Source organism: Tinamus guttatus, unplaced genomic scaffold, assembly GCF_059628265.1.
Source record: "Tinamus guttatus ecotype Peru unplaced genomic scaffold, ASM5962826v1 Tinamus_guttatus_pri_ptg000287l, whole genome shotgun sequence".
In the NCBI taxonomy this organism is placed as follows: Eukaryota; Metazoa; Chordata; class Aves; order Tinamiformes; family Tinamidae; genus Tinamus; species Tinamus guttatus.
The window spans coordinates 2,675,415-2,695,093 of NW_028288821.1; the positions used below are offsets into that span (position 1 = coordinate 2,675,415).

The following is a 19,679-nucleotide window of genomic DNA, read 5'->3' on the forward strand; positions in this document are numbered from 1 at the left end:
CTGCCTGCGTAGCACAGTAATGGGTGACAGAGTGAGTCTGGTCGCCCTCGAGGCAGAGGTGCCACCTGAGGACCACTAGCCCCAGGTGGAGGGTGCTGGCCAGCGGCAGCAGGATGCGCGTGTCACCCCTGCGGGGACACAGCGCAGAGCTGAGCACTGGCCAGCTCGACCAGAGCCCTCCCAAAGCACCCGCAGCCTCCATGCCTCCTAGCACTGACTCCGGGGACGGGAGGAGCGATGGAGAGAGGAGCACAACTAAAGGGTGCTGGTGAGGGAAGGCCAGGCTGCCGGCACAGTGATTGGGCACCAGCAGGGCCACCTAGATCCTAGGGAGAAAGCAGAAGGCTCCTGACTTGGATGGCAGTGCAATGAGCGTGCAGGTCCTCTGCAGTAGAGGGTACAGCAGCGGGAAGGAGGAAACCGCTTCCTTTCTCACTGTAAACACAGCACGTGGAGTAGCCTGGAGCCTTCCAACCTTCGGGACCTGGCAGAGACCTGGCCTCAGCCCAGGGCCTGGAGTGCAGGGCCCCAGCTTTGGCACAGCTGTGGGGGTCACTCCTCGTCCCCTGCGAGCAAGAAGCCGAAGAGGAAGCTGATTGCACGCTGGCGGTCTTGCTGAGTCTGTTTTGCCATCAGATTGGGTGGAGGCCGCAGGAGGAGGCTGGTGAACAGGGTGGCTGCACAGGGAGGAAGACGCTGTTACCACACATGGCTGGAGGCCTTGACGGGCTCTGCGGAGGGAGCATAGCCCAGGGAGCGTGGCAGGAGGGCGCAGGGGCTGCGCGCTCTTACCGATCATGTTGGCACTGACGTTGTTGTCTTCTGAGTACTTGAGGAGCTCCCGCAGAAACGACATCAGGTACCGGAACACGCTGCGGTGGCAACGGGGCAGCTGAGAAATCACCTGCAGGGACAGCAACAGGAAGCCCCCTCAGCACACGGAACTCGAGCTGCAGCAGCGCGGCCTCAGGAGGGGCGTCCTGCTCGCAACGCCCGGGCAAGCAGCCCGAGCAAGGCCGAGCTCGCCGGGGCGGCCGGCGGCAGCGCCGCACCTGGCGGCAGAGGCGGCTGTCGTGCGAGCAGTCCAGGCAGCGCTGGTAGAGCTCGTAGCAGATCACGGGCTCCGGCAGGGCCTCCAGGAAGATGAGCAGCGCTTCGGCCACGGAGTGGTTGCTGCCCGCTGCACGGCGCCGAGTCAAGGGGCCTGCTGAGCCGCTGGGTCCCCGGCCTCCCCGCGGCGGCTCCTGCCTCACCTCCCACCCTGCCGGGTCTGCCTCTTCCACGCGGGACCGCGCTAGGCTCTCTGCCTGCTAAACTACACCCTGACAGCAGAGCCGCCCTCCTCTGTGCAACCCCATCCAAGAAAAACTCCGTTACACCCACCCAGCGCCGCCTTTGCCCATCACTCCCTCCGCGACACCCCCAGCCCCACAGAGCTGCTCGCTCCACAGTTTGATCGTGCTCCCCCAGGGCTCTCACTCTAGTACTGGTTACAACCTGATAGCAGCCTCCAGTTTCCAAAATTTTGGTCCCATGGCTACTTATCCAGCATGCCTTCAACTTCGAGAGACATTATCTGTGGGATGGGGGGACCGTAGGGAACTAGGTCTGCAGGGGGACTCTGCCAAAACAAAGTCACAGACATCTGCTGCTGCAAGGGAGTTAGTGGGTGTCTGGGAAAGCTCAGGTCCGGGAGGAAGGTAAGCCAGGTTTAGCAAAGGATACGGATTGTCTCGGGGATACTGGTGTCCAGGCAGTCAATGATCTGCTGCAGTTCCTCCTGCATGCCGGGAGTCTGGAACAGGTCCTCCTGCCAACGACACTGTGAGTGAGCCCAGGAACAGACAAATTCGCCTTCCCCACAGATGCTGAGAGAAAGCAGGTGTCCCCAAACAGCACCTCAAGTGAAGGGGAAATGCCCTGCCTTATAAACACCAAACTGGGGTTGATCTCCAGATGCTACTGATGAATCTAGTAGAGGCTCCCAGGTCACCAGGCCCTCAAGAGTGTCACTGCACGGGCAAGGGTCCGCTCCCTCACCTGGTGGCAGGCGTTCTTGAACAAGTGGTCCACCAAGAGCCAGATCTCCTTTGGCACCTGCAGTGGCATCTCACTTGCATCCTCGCTGTCCAGGGAGCCCATTTGCAGAACGGACTTCTCCTGATGGCAAAGAGCACACGAAGGTTCAGAAACACCCCCCTCCTTTTGTTATGGTCGGGTAAAACACGCCTAGAGATGAAGAGAACACACACAGGACCCCTCCAGCCACCAGAGCTGCTTTTACAGCACAGAGCCATTGCATCAGTGGTGGCAGCTCTGCTCCTTCCCGTTGCCCCACATGACCACAGCAAACAGCTTCAGCAGTGCCCCAGGAGAGCTTCCCCCCAAAGAACACGGCTCCCACAGGATGGTCTCTGGAGATCTAGGACAGCCTGTTCACATCACAGCTTCCACCCTGAAGCTGATGCTCTAGAGGATCAACCATTCTCAAATTCCCCAATTGTTTGAGCTTCTGCATTTTAGGTTAAATCCAAATGCAGCTCCCTGCTCAGCTAGATACTCTCATCTGGATGCAGAGTCAAGGACATTGATTTTACTGATTTCTGTGTGCTCTAATGAGCTGCTCTCTGAGCACTAAATTCAGTTCAGTTTTCTTAAGTTTCCTCATGGATTTTTTTTTAAGGAGATGGGTCCCTGCTGAATAGAGACTTCCCTCATCCCAGTGTCATATTTTCCTGCTTACTCATATGAGGCAGCTGATTAGCTCAACTGCTTAGGAATCTCCATCACCGTTACACCAATCTTTAATACGATCAGCGTCTTCTTGCCTCAGTTTATTCTCCTTTTAGTCCTTTGTGCTTCCACGTGCTTCCAAGACGAAAGCCCCATGCGGGTCTCCAGAAGCACAATCAGCAGAGCCCTCGGGAAGAGACTGGTGCAAGCGGGGACACAACCCAAGGACATGAGCGGAGAGGAGCCGTGAGGCGAATGTGGCTTCGTTTTTGTTGTCAGCTCACGTTACAGCTGTGATCTCTGCCCCTGTGCAGCACGGAGTCACCAGCAGCCGGCCCGAGCCTTGCCCCAGAGCTGCTGCAGATACCTCGGAGCAGCACCGAGTCCTTCCCCAGGAGGGCATCAGCCACGCGAGCTCCGCTGCCTCCAGGCACCACTGAGTTTTACCTCGCTGGCAGACACGGGGTCACCCATCCAAACACAGCGGGAAGGACGGAGAGCAGCAGAAGCGAGTGCACTTCAGGTCTCCTCCAGCAGGGGAAACGCGAGTCCTGTGAATCCCGAAAGGGAAGGGCTCTCTCCAGGAGGGAAACCCCTCACTCCGCGGCACGGGAGATCTGGTGCCGAGCGTCACAGTGGGGCTGCCAGGCTGTGCAGGACCCCGCTCAGAGATGTGCAGAGATGCCCAAGGCAGGGGCCTTCCCAGCTCCTTTGCGGAGCTTCCAGCTCCCCTGGCGCCTTGGCTGGGCACCGAGCGCCCTCTCCTGCCCTGCGCGAGCAAGAGAAGGGAGCGCTCGTGTCTGCAGCTGCTCCCGAAGGGAGATGCTCTGCAAGACGGTGTTCCCAGGAGACAGGCACCAAACTCTTCCCTTCCCCACGGCCACGAGAGAGTCTGGTTCAGTATATATGAGTTCACTGCCTCTTGGAGAGGAGGGCATCCATTTCCTCTCCTATTTTACTCTGTCACTGCACACTCACAGCCTGGAGAGAGAGAAGTCACCCAGCCTGGGATGTTCACACAGAGTCACTCACGCTGGTCACCACTGGGCACAGGAAGAAAGTAGGAGCAATGCTGCTACGTGCACAACACCCGTCTCCTACCTGCCCTTGCAAACACAGCTTTGACTCCTTGGGCCCCCAGGGCAGAGCACAAGTGCAAAGCAAAGCAGCAATCCCGCTCAGGCAATCTGAGCTTTGCTGCTTACGGAAGCAGATGAATTTCTGCCTCCAACAAGAGGCCTTCAAGATGCCTCCAGGAGGACATGCCAAGATGGAAACAGCAAAAGACTTCAGATTTTTAACTCAGTCCCCTCCCCATATGTTTCAGAAGGCTGCTATGGTGCACCCCATTTTACATGCCTCTTTAGAGCTCGTTCAGATATGCCAAATGTAGCCTTTTTTTTTTTTTCTGGAAAGATTCATCTTTCAAAACTGGTTCAGTACAGAGCACTTTCTGCCTAGAGCAAATCAAGTGAGCTTTAAGTGGTTCAGCTGGGCAGGTCCCATCTTGGTTACAGGGCCTCTCTGTGCTCCTACGTCTTCTCTTCCTCCCTGGAACCTCTGCTGCAGCAAGAGACTTTGCTTGAGCAAGCAGTCCGCTCCAGACCCACCTCCCCTTCCCTCTCCAGCAGAAAACAAGGCAAATATCTCTCATCCTTCACAAACACAAGCAAGAAACAGGCTTCCCCAGGAGTCGCTTGCGTTACCTTTTCTAAGAAGCTGTCTTCTCCCTGAGAGCAGAGTGGGAAAGAAAGAAGAGGAAAAGTACCATTAACAGAGAGACTGTGATGTGAGATTAAGCAGCAACCTGATTTGTGTGGTGAGAGCCCACCGAGCGCAGGTTCCTTCACACATTTTGCTGACATGGCCAAAGCTAAACCTTCATCAGGAGCTTTGGCTGCCAATTAGCAGAAATCCTGCTCACATGATGCATAACTCTGTCCGAATTTCATGAAATCCTACGAGTGGCCTCGCAGCGGCACTGCTTACCAGCTGGTCAACATTCAGGCTGCAGACAGAGGCATTTGCCAGGAAGAAGTCCCCACTCATTTCCTTTCTTGAATCTTCCCCATCAGAAACAAATATCCCTGTATTATTGCAACCATCTTCCCTTGTGATCAGGCCCTGTCAATGTTATACCTCAGGCTAAAGCTGCATTTCTAGTGTGTGGCAGCTGTGTCACAGACAGGCCCCCTAAGCAGCTTTGTGTAGGGTCGGGGAAGCAAGTGCTTGTGCTCCAAACCGCACGCTGCTCGCCTCTCTCACCCTAAGAGCATTAACACCCTGCAGCCAGGAGCAAGCCAGAGCCCTCTCTAGGCTGCACGGCTGATCCCTCAGCTTAGGATGCTGCATCCATGGAATTCAAAGGTAGAAACAGGGTGCCCGATGCTGAGGTTTGGTGGCTAAACCTTTAGGCACAGGAGGAAACAGAAACCTGCTCAAGCATCAAGCTGGGAAGAGCAGCAGGAGCGGAGAGCGACATGGCTGGGAGAGGCAGGGGCGAAGCCATCAGCTCTCCCAGCCCTCCTGGCTCCTGTGGAGGCTGCCCACGTGGATGGACTGGCTGGACATGTGAACACAGCCCCAAAAGACCAGCCTCTCAGAGGGAGCAGCTTGCTCCAGACGTGAGCTAGCGCGGGGTCTTCTTGCAAGAGGCCGAGGGAGGGACTGCACTCACAGGCCTGCAGACAGCGCGAGCCACTGCACCCGGAGAGGCTTGTTTCGTAACTGCATGACTCATCTCCACTGTCTTGCTTCCACCTGACTGCTTGCCCTGCTGTTCCCTTCTCCTTCTGAACTGCTCAACACCATTAGCTGTGGGAGACTAACCTACTCCTATCAAAGATTCTTCAACAGGCTTTTAAAGTCTAAGTAATCCCAAGGAAACAAAATAGCATGAAATACAAATACTGAAATCCTAAAGGAAAAGTGCTCGAACACCCACAGCTTGTCCCAGGGGGACCAGCAGAAGTATCTCAAAATAAGCTCCCACCTACACTTTGCTATCCTGCACCAAGCTGGCTCTCGGGCCCTTAATGTCCCCTCATGTCCTCTAGATCTCCCCCTGCTGAAGGCAACCTGCAGAATCCACTCAGGCTGAGAAGTCCTTGATGCAAAGAATAAGCCCTGCCACTACATAAATGCAGCAGAGGGTGCTTTTAATACACAAACACATTTTCTTCCTCATACAGAGCCCAAGCTCTGCTAAGGGCATGTAATTGGATGAAAATGTTTCTCTGCTGCACAGCAGTTAACACTTCCACCAGCTTTCCTTGCAGAAAGTGCTCAGCTTTTCCTCTCTGCAAGAATTTCTAAATCCACAGGTATGGTCAAATACAACAGACCTAAAGTAACTTTAACATGACAGTAGCTACTACTACTAAAATTTGCTCTGCACAGTTACATATTAAGTCTTCAAGCTTGCTGAACATGCCCTGACTGAAGCATAGTCAAATTAACTTAACACAAGAGACTGCTTCTTCACTGTGCATTTTGGCACATAGTGTCTTCATGTTTTGCTCTTTTAAGACTGTTTTGCTTCCTGTCCTCCTACATGCTTCAATGAATAACAGTCGAGGGAAATCTAGAGGTAAAGAAAGCAGAAGAGAGCTCAAAATACATTTGGTTGTATAGAAAAGTAATAAAGTGTGTTTTCAAGGGCAGAAGCTAAGAGTCTAGGCCCAAGTTCTTGCCCATCATGAGTGAGGTTAAAGGAAGAGCAGGAAAAAGCAAGAGCAGAGCAGATTGATGAAATGCTCCAGCCCAAGCTGAGCACATTTCTATCAGAAGAATGATTTCGAGAGGTATGAAGAGCTTGAGGCCTAGATTAGTTGTTTGAGTTGAGGAGGTAAAGACTTTGTCTTGCCACCTGGATTCTGTTTAGCCTCCTCTTGTGATTGTATAATAAAATGCATGGTGCAAAAATGGTCTTTTTATAAACTGTGTGTGCAAGAATAGCTGTCACTTGCTAAAGAAGGTGGAAGCTGGAAGACTGAGGTTTGCTAAGGGGAAGAGAATAGCCTTTAAAAGCACATGGCAGTGGAGGCTGGCAAAGCCACATCTGCAAACAGCAGCATCCCACTGGATGAAAAGAAAATGCACAAATGGGTGAGCCCACAAGTATGAGAGAGAAAAGCTGCCAGAAAAAAATAAAAGAAGAGAGTCAGACTGAGCTAATGTTTTAGCTGAAAGAAAAAGAAATGCCTTTCTTGCCCAATGAAAAACGGACAAACTCTGGAATTTCTAAATCTCACTGAAGCAAGGCCAGGAAAGAAAGTCATAGATGAAAAACAAATACAGTCTGAAAACAAGAACTGAGATTAAAAATGGGGTTTAGCATCTATGAGAAACCTAAAGGACAAGAGATGGCTGGGACACGACTGCACTACCATATATTCATACAAACGGCCTCAGAAGGGTATAGGTTGATGCTAAGGCCTGATGAAGTCTGGGGAGAGGAGATATTATCCCTGCACCGACGAACTTGCTCACTGTGGTCAGTGTGATGGGGAATGACCACAACGGTTGTGGGATCAGCCATTTGCTGAGCTGCATTAATCAACACATGTAACATTATCAAATGCTTTTTGCAAGTCCTTGTGCTCCTGGGCAGTGCAAATGCTGCGAGTGTCCAAACGGAAAGGGTTTTGGAGCCCTCACCATTGCAGGAGAAGCTAGACACTCAAGAGAGCATTTCAGTCCAACTTCTCAGGGAACACTGATGCAAAGCAGGGTATTTAGAACTTACTTAAAGAGACAGGGGAAAACCGTGGAGGTGAGAAGCGTGAAACGCCACATGAAGTTCTGGAAGAAGCAAGTCAATTGAGAGACAGTGCAGCTGACCCAAGCAGAAGACATTACTCCCAGTTTTAGGAATAAACAGGAGGGAATTTGCTCTCTTCCCTGTTAACTGACCCACAGGGTGACCCTGGCATGTTCATTCACATCAATCTGCGCTCTAGAAACGCTGCTACTTACCAGGTCAATGAGTTTAGTGACTGGAACTTCTCGGATTGGTCGTCTCATTCGGCACAGTGCCTCCAGGGAGGTGCCAAAGCAGCTGGGCAGGTAACTCCCACTGATGGTGAGAAAATAGTCCTTCCCTCGGTCCAGATGAAGGACAAGAATATCCTCAATTTTATCCTCGCCTGAGTTCAGAAGGGTCACCGAGTCCTTACTGACGTACACATCCAGGGAGATGTCCACACTCTCATCTGAAACAGGCAGAAGGTCTCAAGAACACACTGACACTCTCCACAAGGAATGATGTGCACAAGCACGCTACAGGGACAGCGGCCTCAAGACTGAGCAAGACAGAGACACAAGGGTGGTGGCAGGAAAGGTGAGACACAGGAAAGAGGGGAAGGACTGAATAGAGATGGGGAAGCAGCCTACACCAGTGTGCGCTGGGGACAGCAATAAAACTCGACTCACTTGGCTCCAAGTAACCTTCACAAGGCTCGGCCCGAAGCCATGGCTTACAGTACTGGATATCGTTGAGTTTTGGGATGAAGGAGAAGTGACAGGTGACCTGCCCATTATTGGTGATCTGGAACTTCTGCTTCTGCAGCTGCCGGAATTTTACATTCTCAAACTCAAACTGAAGAGCAAAGAAGAAATAAATCTCATTAGCACCCACGAAGGGACACAGCTGGGCAATCCTGACTCTGCAGTGGCAACCTGTAACGCGGAGGCGCCTGCACAATTCTAAGCTCCTAGGAGAAGACCTGCCAAGGAGTCAAAACAAGATGTTGTTTCTATTCCAATTCCTGTCAAAAAAAGGTTGAGTGAAATTTAATTTCCTACAATTAGTTTAGTGAATCAAAGTCCTTAAAAGTCGATCTATCACTTCTAAAGCTGCCATATTTGGGAATTGGACAGTGTTTCAGGTTTCATCCTCACTTCTCTCCTGCTTAGCTCCAGCGAAGGAAGGAAATCATTCTCCATTCTGTCCATCATACGAACTATGTCTTCAAAGACCTTCCGGTATCTCTGGTCATCCACAACCTTTACCTGTGGAAGATCAGAAAAAAAATATTCAGAAAAGCTTCTAACCAGCATCAGAGGAACTCTTGGTCATGAGTAAATGGCATTGGAAGTGAAAGATTTCTCCAAGCACTTCTTGTGTGTACTTTCGAGGTTAAGAGAATTTGCACAGATGGTCTTTGAAGTTACACAAGCAATTTTAAGTAAATTTAATCTGCAGAGATGTTACCAGCATCTTTCTGGTCAAGGGGTTCAAAGAAAAAAAAATTCACTACTGTGAAACTACTGGGGGTGACAGCAGTGACATCTTGCAGAACTACTCATAATTCTTCAAGGTAAGAGGAGAAAGACTCTCCCTGAGAAGCTGCTCAGACAGCAGGACCTAGCAAAAATGGACACAGGCTCTATCTCTACTCAGCAAGCTAGGAACCACGAATATGTTGCCAACTACTCTCTATCAAACAAATTCAAATGTGAACCTGTGACACTCTCTTAACATCACATCAGAGGTGACATTATGACTGGAGGCACAAGTATTTACTGCGTCTTTCTGGGAAACACAGGAGGAACCTACAAACTCCTCCAGAGCTCATTCCCTTGGCAGATATCATGGCATATATCTGGAAGCGAAGCAGCACCATTAGAGAAGTCTACTGGATTGTCCTCCTGCTGGCTACAGGAGCACACTTGCAGGGATAAACCCCAGCAATCACCTGCATTACTGTGGAATAGCAGCATCTCAGCACTGCACAGCTAAACTGCACATGAAGACCACAGATGCTGCATTGTTTGCTGAGTGGAGGCCAGCAAGGCTGCCCAACAGCAGCACACCTGCCAAATGGACACCCGATATTCTTCTTTATCCTTCCGTGACAACATTCACACAAGTGTCTTGACTCCACAAACATCTTAGAGGAATGAACAAACACGCCATGATCCTGCTCCAGCACATAATGGAAGTTACCCCAATGCGGAACAGCGCGCTGACTGGCTTGTGGTCACTAGTCTTCAGGTCCATATGACTGCGGTATCGGAGCTGATTTATGTTCCCCCCTCTCCAGAGGATCCGATCACACCATGCTGGCACACGACACTTCCCACTGCAAAGAAGCACAGGTTTCCATGGGAATCCCACACTCTGAAAACCATCCAAGCTGTTTGTTCTTATGGCCAGGCAACTCCCCACAACCCATGGCTGCGCCAGCAGGGACGGGATGAATTCCTGCCTCAACTTGAATACTTTGTCCTTTCCTCCTCTTTCTTCCCATTTCCCTATATGGCAGTTAAATTCCTGCCCCTTGCAGCATCAGAAACAAAATTATCTCAAACAGGACAGTTCCCACAGCCTGAGCTCGTGTGTACGGTGACCCAAGCTGCACTTGTTTCCTCTGCTGCCAGACTTTATGGCACACTACAGCTTGATCCATTGCCCGTTCCCACTGCAGAAAATCTGCTCAGCTATCACCACTGAGTTACAAAGTCTGCATCTTGGGTTTAAGTACTGTGCTGACTGATGAACACAGGCAGAGTAAAACCTGGCTTGCTATACAGTTTCCTTGAAATTCTTTCTTGGGAGTTTCTGCACTCAGGGCAACCTTTAGCAGCAAAAGCAGAATGCCTTGGGGAAACACAGAGCCAGCAGGGATCACTACTGCTATCCCAAGGTAGCCAGTCCTGGTGGCGTGCGAGTCAGAGCACAGTATGAATCAGAGACTGCATTTCTACCCTTTCAATTCCTTTTATACTGTTCCCCTGTCTCTAGTAGCTGTGTGAAGTCCTCCCAGTGCAGGTCTAGGAGTTCCGTCTCTACCCTCTTTCATGCTTTAGAGTCAACAAGAACTGAGGTTTTGAGTCATGTGCCTAGACATCCTATACAGCCTCTGCTTATTGGGGAAAGTGCAGGAAATAAAGGATTGAAACCTGCCTGTCTCCTCCAGCCATCATCGTAAAACTGAGAAGTATTTCTAGCTCTAGGAAGCAGGAAATCACATTCTATGAGAAACTGCTTGTTAGGTCATAGGTAAACTTGTTCCTGGGCACTAAATTTACCTGGAATCCCAGCGATCTGTTTTAGAGTCGTATTTATACGTGGGGATGAAATTAATATCTCCCTCGAAGAAATCGGCAAATGCTTTCCTTTGAGCCCGCTGAATATTCAACTAGAGGGAGAGAAAGAGCATTTTTAAAGGAGAGAAGAGGAAAAAAACAAACAAACAAACAAAAGTACCCAAAGCTGCACAGTTCTTGCACAGTTCTGGAAAGCAGTTACAGAGTATTTGCATCCCACAGGTTATGGAAATCACCATAGGCTGTACTCTTTATCCTCAAAAACCACACCTCAGAAACCACACCTTTAACAAAGACAGGAATTCAGCACATTCACGGATGTTTTTCTGAACACACAGAATACAAGTCAACACAGCACTGCTTGCCAAAACACCCAGGCAGCATAAAAAAACAGCTAAGCGAAATATTTCTCATTCCACTTAGGTGTTAAATCTCTTTGTTAGTTTGCAGGCTTAAGTACTACCATCATTAATATTTCACTGCCAATCATTTTAGCAAAACCCCCAGAGTGTGCTTGGCTGACGACCTGACACTATCTTCCTTTTCTCGCCATCTTCTGCAAAATTTCCTAGTTTCTTCTTACAAAAATCTAAGCTGCAGTTGTTTTCTGCAGGAAGTTCTGAAATACAGTAAAAAAGAACTATAGACAGAATCAATCATATTGATCATTAAACTGTGTGTCAGAGATATTGTGTTATTTTTTTTTTTGTTCTTATTTCATGGATACAATTCCTCATTTTAAAGGCACATCTGGTGCTGCCTCAGTTTCCAGGGTGCTGCAGAGAAACAGTGAGCAGGGCAGACTCCAGCACAGAATTTAGGTCAAAGTAGCGGAGCAGAGAGCCTTGACTACAAGCGCTAGTCTCCAAATCAATATATTTTCCAGGACATTGACTATGGAAGCTTTTATCACTGTTACAAACTCAAACATTCCAGCTTGTAGCTTGCATGTAAGAGATAAATCTTCCCGTGAGAGACAGAGCAGCTTGTATAGTAATTTTCTGAGTAATTCGCTTAATCTCAATATTAAATACAGTCTATTTTGGTTTAAAGGACTGAAGCCCATGGCAGAAAATTCATGTCACCAGGACACCCCAAGTTCTGTCTATAGTCTATTATCACAGGGTGTCTGTGATAACAGCCAAGCCAAGATGATGAGACAAGCATTGAGGAAACAGGTGGAGTTCACTGACCTGGTCGTACATCAATAGTGTCTGAAGCTCATTCTTACTGATCAGACTTTTCACCTCACTGGCATCAGGGAGACAAAGCCTGTAATTCAAGTCTCCAAACCAGATGACAACACTGAAAACAAACACGGAAGAGCCAGTACTCAGCATCATAAGTCACACGAGAAAGAATAGAGGTAGGAGAACAGTTGGTTGCTAGTGATTAAGGTTGAGACACATGGAACAACAGAAGTCTTGGAAGGCTGACAGTAGAGTTTTCTAGTGGTGGTACATAATGAAAACACTAACTCCATCTCCTTTGCAATACCACATGGGATTCAGGATTCATTTTAATGAGATACTTGAATTTGAGTAGTCTGAGAAAAGCCTAAAAAACATCACCATTCTTTGCTGAAATGAAACTAGCATCTGCCATCTGTTTTCACAATTTCCCAGGCTATGAGAAACCCCTCTATTGTGCAAGCTTTACTTTTGTATAAGCTAATGTTGAAGGTTTTTTTGTATTAATCCATTCTGCATTTTACTTTCAATTTTCAATAGTTCAAACATTAAGTACAGAAGTATTAATCATCTGTATAAAAGTTTATGCAAATTTAATTCATATGCTTTCTTGCAGGCTTTTTGACTTCATTTAGATTACTCAACATCACCATCACTCCAGAAGAACCAAGTGTCGCCTGCGTATCATCTGTTTCAGAAACTGAAACAGCAATTGTAGGTACTTGTTGCTCAGAAGAGTCTAAAAATCACTCCCTGTAGAGCTTCTCCTTGCCCTGTTCTTCCCTTCCTTCCACTGTTTATTCTTCATTTCTCATCATAACTCCTGCACCAGCTTCTTTAAACCCTGTAACATTCAGCCACCAGCTTGTGAACGGTGCTTGCTGAAATAAAAGTATTACATACAACACAGGAGAACAAGGCTGCTAAAGAGGTCACATAAGTCACCACAACAAGATTTGACTGCAGCAAGGACTCACTCTAGCACACAAGAGACGTTGGCATTTTTAGTTATATTGTTAATTAAAAGAGAAAATAGCTTATTTATTGCACATAAATTACTGTTGCTGCAGTTTTCTTAGGTTTCAGGACTGTAAAACAGCAAGAGAAACTTACTCATGTTTCATAATGTTGAGCTGAGGTAGACTGTCATCAGGGGACAGGAAACTCAACCGAGCACAGATATCCTTGTAGTCCTGATTTCGCCGCTCAAAATCCTCCACGTGAGCGGCTAAGTGGGAGTTGACAATGCAGAAGGTTGTGTTGTGGAAGACGAACCTCATAGCCACTCCACCTTTGTTACCCTGGGAGGAACAGGTATCAACCATCATTAGGTAAGAACACGCGGGAAGCACCAGGGAGAGTAGGGGAAGGGAACAGAAATGTGAATAAAGCCACTGTGCCACTTCTCACATGGACATGATGGAGCAACGAATCGGCCTAGGTGACTCACCATCTTTCCCATGACTCCAGTGCCCACACTCTCTATCATGACATCTTTGATATTGCTCATCTGATCCTTCTTAGCAAATACAAGTAGCATCATCCCAACCAGACGGACCGCTTGCACCTGCGAAAATAAAAGGTACCTTGAACTCCCTGCGGAGCAGTGGAGAAGCGCTTCTGCTTTGCCCGTTCCACCTGCTGCTCTGCTCCTCTGAGCCTCCCTGGCCCCCAATGTACTTTGTACTCAATCCCTGCTTACAACACTACCCAAAGGAGCTCCTTTGCCAAAGCTGGTTCTTGGAGGACAGTCTATCATACTCCAACTCATACTCAGTGGTGCTGAACTCGGTACTTTCCCAGCTCTTTGGTGTTTCTCTACAAATGGTCTTGTGGGGTATCAAATACACAGGGTCTGTTCCTTAAGCTGCAGTCTTTTATCATAACTACTACTCTAATTGGAACTAGAAGAAGTTGAGCAGGCAGTTGCACATGTCACAGAAGGCTTCCAGTTATGAATGTCACTGAGAGCTGTGGGGTTTAGCTGAAAGCAGGTGCTTATCTTTGCTTTCTCAGAACTACAGCAAAACCACCAGAGCAAAATGGCCAGAAAAGTACCTATTTCCTGTGGTCAAACATGCCTGACATACAGGGTATCAAAAAGCAGAGGCCCTATCCGATATGATCTGTCTACTTTCTGAAACATTTCTTCTCCAACGGAAAGCATCTTTCTGGATACACACTATGCATCTGCACTTCTGCCCATGAGCCTCCTTCAAAACAAGGGCTGGGGTCCCCACCTCCAAAGCTAGGTAGAAGGTCTAATCAGCCTAAGCACACAGCCTGTCATCTTCATTACTGCAGCGTAAAAATATTAAGAAGTATCAGGATTAAGCCTCTGTAGTGAAGGAAGAAGCTTAAGCCACCCCCATAGTGCTATGCTGGAAGAGCCAGAGCACTCAGCAGGCTGCGCAGGACTGAAATTTGCATGCAGCCAGCAGCCTTATCTACAGTTTCCGTCATTTTCCCCTGTTTGCAGCCATATCATGCTCTCCCCTTTTCACATGCATGAGAAGAATTTGCCTGGAAAAAAAAAAAACACCCAAACCAGCAAAACAGTAAAGCAAAGACACAGGAACACCCTCTCTTCACTCCAGGTCCTGACCCCAAGCTTCCTCTTTTTGAATCCCTATCCAGCAGGGTACTCTGTTATCTACTTATGATTATCTGTATCACGCAGCACTGAGCTCAACCCAAAGTAAGCACAGGTGTGTGACACAGAGAGCACAAGCTAAGGAAGAAGGGGACACTGGTTAACATACTTAGGGCTGCTACCTATGCAGGGCTGCTACCTATGCAGAAAGGCAGATTTGCTAGAGCAAAGTCAAAACCCAGCTGCTTACTCCAAAAAGCCAGAATAAAGTCCAGCTATCACAACTGAAGAAACTCCATCCCAAGGTAACCTCCTCTGGGAGATTGCTCTGGAGCAAAATTAATCCATGCCTTTACAGAAAAGCTATTTATTTAATTTACAGCTCAAGACAGATATTTTTCATATAGTACAAAGGTGTGAGATTAACACAGCCTTTGAGCCCACTACCGTGATTTTACTTTCCTCAAACCTGCCTCTCCTACTTCAGAGTTATTCTGATCTCTGTCTTTTTTGAGCAAAGTAAAATATTCTCCCATGACTGTGAGACAGAAATAGACTCTCCAGATTCATTTTTCCATGTATACAATACATGGGAACACACATGCCAAGTACTCCCTTGGTTACTCTGTTCTCTGCTCTTTGGTTAGGTGAAGAATGGGGCAGCCCACTTCTGTTTTCCTTCCAACAGGGCTAGCTCTGTGACAATCCCATATAATCAAACAGGACTCACTTTCTTATACTTAGCCTGAGGGTGCAAGGACTTCTCCACAGCAGTCAGCCACTCATGCTCCTTTGAAGAATCAAAGTAGAAAAAAGCCTCCGTGCTGAGGTCCAGTTCCTGGAATCTAAAACCAAGCCAATTTAGCACATCCTACGTCTCCTATAAATCAGACTCTTTCTACAAGAGGGTCTGACGTGCAAGTTTGAGTAACTACTCTTGGGAAGAGCACCAGAACTTCACCACAATGCCTGAGAGACCTTATTGAAATGCACTCTAGAAACCATCTGAGAGGCATTACTTTTACTCTGAGGACAACCAAAGGCTCAGGGGATGCCACAAGAAAAATTCACTCTGTTATGTCATACCAGCTTCCTGTTTAATCTGATGTTCTGCCTCATCCAAATGACTATTTTCCCCAAGACTGCTCCTCCGAGTCATAGCTCCACTCTGTGGAACCTTTTAGAGCACAACAGGAACTTAAAACAAACACAAGCCACCAGCGCCCAAGCAAGAGCATCAAGAAACCTAGCACCATAAGGAAGTACGAGGCCAACACTCCTCACCCGATGCAATAGATGTCTGGAGGCTCCGGGTCACACACAAGCCAGGGCTCCAAGCTGCTGTCTGGTGACTGCCCATTCACATTCCACGTGCCCACAAAAAACCTGCAACACAGAAGCCGCCGAACTGTCAGAAAACAAAATATATACTGCATCAGCAGTGCACATGCAGCAGCACTACATATTGGGCGCAGGTGCAACATGTGAACCATCAGGGTCACACAGATGAGGGGTTAACTGAAAATACTAGGTTTAGCATCACTGAAAATGAACCACTCTGAGGCATTTTACTTAATGCAGCAAAACAGAAGACAGTTCACTGGAGCCAGCAAATGACTCAAAATTAGTGTGGTGACACTGTGACAGTGTAGCAGCCATAGCTGCCCTTATCCTCTTTCTGCCCAGCTGCTTCAGTCTTACTCAACACTTGAGAGATCTGATACACCCAGGCGTAACGATGCAAAAGGAGAAGCAGCATTGTTGACTTCTGTTCACTTTGAAGTGCACTGACCCCTGCTTGGGCATCCAAGCTGACTCCCCATCAGTAGTGGTCAGATTTTAAACCTGGACTAGACAGGAGCTCACAGAAGAGAGGAGAAAGCTGTGTCCATCTATGTGCACTGTTCTGAGCCACGGTTCTGGAAATGGCTCTCACCTGAAGTTCTGGAGGTTAACATACTCATTCTCTCTCTTGGCAAGCAGGTGTTTGATAAGACCTTCTCTTTGTCCCGACTGGGTGTTGGGCGAAAACATTTTGCGCATAGTGTTGGTTACTTTTGGCTGGTCCCTTGATGCATTCTCTCGGTGAAATCTGAGAGCAAAGCAAGAGCAGAATTAAAACTAGTCCTGCTGTCTAGGAAGGGAAGAAAAAAAGGGAACAGATCCACCATGCTACTTACTGCCTATTTTGAGACACAGGAGGAGGTGGAGGTTCCCGGCGAGATCCCATTTGATGGTTTTGCACGTTTCTTTTCTTCTCCAGGCTTATTGCATTGAAGTCATCCTCAAACCCCAGATCTCCTATAAGGAAGAAGCCAAGCACAATACCCTCAAACACAGTTTAAAACAGCTCAAAACAAGAAGGAAGTAACGTAATTCTACGGAAAGTGCAAGATCAAATAGTGATACATCATCTCTGACGACACGGAGCAAGAGAAACGGGTACTAACCATAGACCAAAGCAGCACAGAGCTTAACATATGCAACCCAAGGCGCTAGACAAGACAGCACTCAATGAGGGACAGTCCAGGGCAAGAGATCCCGAGGACCAGGATGTTTTCTTTTCTGCAGGATGAGGTGGTGACAGGAAACGGAGCAGAAGCACCAGCCAGACTGCTGAGGGCAGCGTCAACCACAGCTCTCTGTCACTGAGGATCCCATTTCTACACGCCGATCACAGCACATATAAAGGAGACAGTCAATTTGGTACCTGAAACAGGGGCCTGTGATAAGCCTGAGACATTCTTCACTTGATGCCAGCTGTCTGAGTCCTTATTTTCAGGAGGAGAAGCTTTCAGCTGGGCTGGGAAGAAAGAACAGCCCTGTCAGAAACCGCTCGTGATCTGAGGATTTAACAAACGCAACTACAGGTCTGGTTACCTTCCTGGATGCTCTGTATTTCTGCAAGGAAGCTCAAGCAACGCTCCTCATCAGGGATTTCAAAGAGCCGCTCAGCTGTCTTATCACCTTGTATCCGGATCTTGCAGCCTGCTTCAGGCAGAAAAAAGGACACACAGACCTACAGCTGAGTCCTACTGCAGATATTATGTCCCTGTGATGGCCAGGCTTAGAGATATCCTTTGAGCTCATCAACAGGAGTGGACACCCACTTATGTTTTCCTATGCAAATCTGCATCTAAACTAGGCTCCAAGTCAAATAAATGAAAGGGAAATGTGTTCAGAGGGCTGAGGGCTTGGGGAAATAGTTAGGAAGTTAAAGTTTAACCAAATGGTAATTCCTCATTTTGGCATTTAGGTCATGTTTATCGTAACAACTGAATGCCTACTAGGAAGCATAAAAGAGCCAGATCACACCACTACAGAAAACACAATCCATACCTAACAAGAAGACAAATATAGAGTACGGAAAAAGAGTATGAGGGAGCAGGCAAAAGAGGGAAAAGCATTTATCTGTGACCAGTATGCTGAGAGCTGTAGCCTTGTCTTGGTTGTACAACTTACTGTTCGTCGCTATATCAATCAGAAGAGTCTCTTCTGCTTCTGGAAGAGAGAAAAACAGGATCAAGAAGGTTCACACTGAACGCTGCGATAATTCAGGCCTCAGTAAAAGCATGTTGCCTGCTTCTAGCCACAAGAAGAGTCCCAGCAAAGGAACAAACAGCTTTAACCTACATCCCTACAAAAACAACGGCTCCATCAGGGAGAACAGTCAAGTCTGGACAGCCTAGACATTCTCCACAGTCAAAGCATCACGGGGAGATTCAGAGCTCTTGTAACATTCAGAGCTCTCCTGCATTGGGATGTTTTATTCCACATCAGTGTAGCTCCTCTGAAAAGCACCAACCTGAGGTTTCTCTACTCAGAATTCTCTGTATACACACAAACCAAAGCTTCTCCCCACAGGAACCTACCAACGAGCTTCAAGGCTTGTCTTGACAGCAAAAATATGTGCGAGAACTATGCTGAATTAAACAGAAGGCTAAATTTATCCAGAAAAAAAAGGATGTTTTTATCCCTCCCAACTCTCATTGCAGAGAAGCCAGCTATCAACAGCCATAAATTTTCAGTCATGACAGACATGACATGATGGCACCAACCGGCTCTGTGTGCCAGCCCAGCCCACCACACATCTGAACCAGCCAAGCTCATCGCAGCTGTAAGCTGAGATGGAAACACTCCCTGTGCTCAGATCTGGAAGAGGAGAGCAAAAACTCGGCAGTTTTAATTCCAGGAGGCAGCATTCGATCCACACGGATGCTCAGGAGGCAGGTGAAGATGCCCCACGCTGCGCTTGCTCCATTCTTGCTGATAAAGGGCAGGGGAGTTCTGCCAAAATGCGGCTAGAGAGCCCGTTGTAGCAGAGCCAGTACCTTGTATGCATTTAAAGCGGCTGTTGATGGGAATATAATCCGGATCATCGTGTTCCTTCTCTTGGGAATGGATAATTATCCTGGGGGCAGAAAGAAGGCAGGTGAGAAACCAAAGCAAGTCCGTGCAGGTGCACAGGACGCCTGTGGGACGTGCGAGGCCGCGGGGGGAGACCGAGCGCTGCGGGCAGGGTCAGGCCCGGGGGCACCGGGCGCCGCTCCGGACACCCGGCCGGGACGCGGGACCTGAGGGCCGCGGCCTCCGGCTCTGCTCCGCGGCCCGGAGGGGTCTCCGCACGGGGAGGCCCGGCCGCTCCGCCGGCTCCCGCGCCGCCATCACAGGGGCCCGCCGCGGTACTCACTGGTGGCGGCCGTGCCGCTGGCCCAGGCTCAGCAGGCACGGGGCCCGCCGCCCGCCGCGCACCTCCTCGCCCGCCACGCTCAGCGCCGGCCCTTCCCGCGGGCCGGCCCCGGCGCGGCTCCAGGCCCCGGCGGGCGGCGGCGGCGGCTCCATGGCGGCGCCGCCCGGCCAGGCCCGCGGCGCCCTCGGTCTCCCGGCGACTCGGCGGCGGGCGCGGCGGCGGCGCGGAGCGGAGCGGCGCCCCCGGCAGCGCCCCCGCGCGGCCGGGAGGACCGCGGCTCGCCGGGCTGCACCGCCCCCGGCCACGCCCCCAACCTCAGGGGCCGCCCTCGGCCACGCCCCCAGCACACACGGACCGCCCCTGGTCTCGCCCCAAACCCGAGAGGCGGCAGGCTGAGGCCCCGCCCCCAAGTGGTGATTGG

At 49.3% G+C, this 19,679-nt stretch overlaps 1 protein-coding gene across 2 annotated transcripts; it reads right to left on the reverse strand.

Moving 5' to 3' along the window:
• Window positions 1-344: 344 nt before the first annotated feature.
• Window positions 345-19,439, reverse strand: OCRL (OCRL inositol polyphosphate-5-phosphatase). 2 transcript variants are annotated; one of them, XM_088527468.1, is made up of 23 exons: window positions 19,259-19,439; window positions 18,900-18,979; window positions 18,031-18,069; window positions 17,449-17,556; window positions 17,279-17,371; window positions 16,749-16,869; window positions 16,505-16,660; window positions 15,853-15,954; window positions 15,299-15,413; window positions 13,426-13,542; window positions 13,089-13,276; window positions 11,979-12,090; window positions 10,768-10,877; window positions 9,683-9,818; window positions 8,635-8,745; window positions 8,167-8,332; window positions 7,711-7,946; window positions 4,440-4,463; window positions 2,041-2,160; window positions 1,726-1,810; window positions 1,053-1,180; window positions 793-904; window positions 345-677 (listed from the first exon to the last, which is right to left on the reverse strand). In XM_088527468.1, exons 1-23 carry the CDS (start codon window positions 19,408-19,410, stop codon window positions 553-555), a joined length of 2,736 nt encoding a protein of 911 aa, XP_088383594.1. In that variant the 5' UTR covers window positions 19,411-19,439; the 3' UTR covers window positions 345-552. The 2 variants fall into 2 exon arrangements, with proteins under 2 accessions (XP_088383594.1, XP_088383593.1); XM_088527467.1 differs by having other exon boundaries at window positions 17,449-17,559.
• Between the last annotated feature and the right edge of the window lie 240 nt (window positions 19,440-19,679).

What these genes read in the sequence shown, in the direction of transcription:
- OCRL (XM_088527467.1), bottom strand. Translation starts at nt 19,410, where the DNA reads ATGGAGCCGCCGCCGCCGCCCGCCGGGGCCTGGAGCCGCGCCGGGGCC. An exon ending in CTCAACATTATGAAACATGA is followed by an intron (nt 12,091 to 13,088) that starts GTAAGTTTCTCT and finishes GTTTGTTTTCAG; the next exon opens with TGTTGTCATCTGGTTTGGAG. An exon ending in TGAAGGTTACTTGGAGCCAA is followed by an intron (nt 7,947 to 8,166) that starts GTGAGTCGAGTT and finishes TGCCTGTTTCAG; the next exon opens with ATGAGAGTGTGGACATCTCC.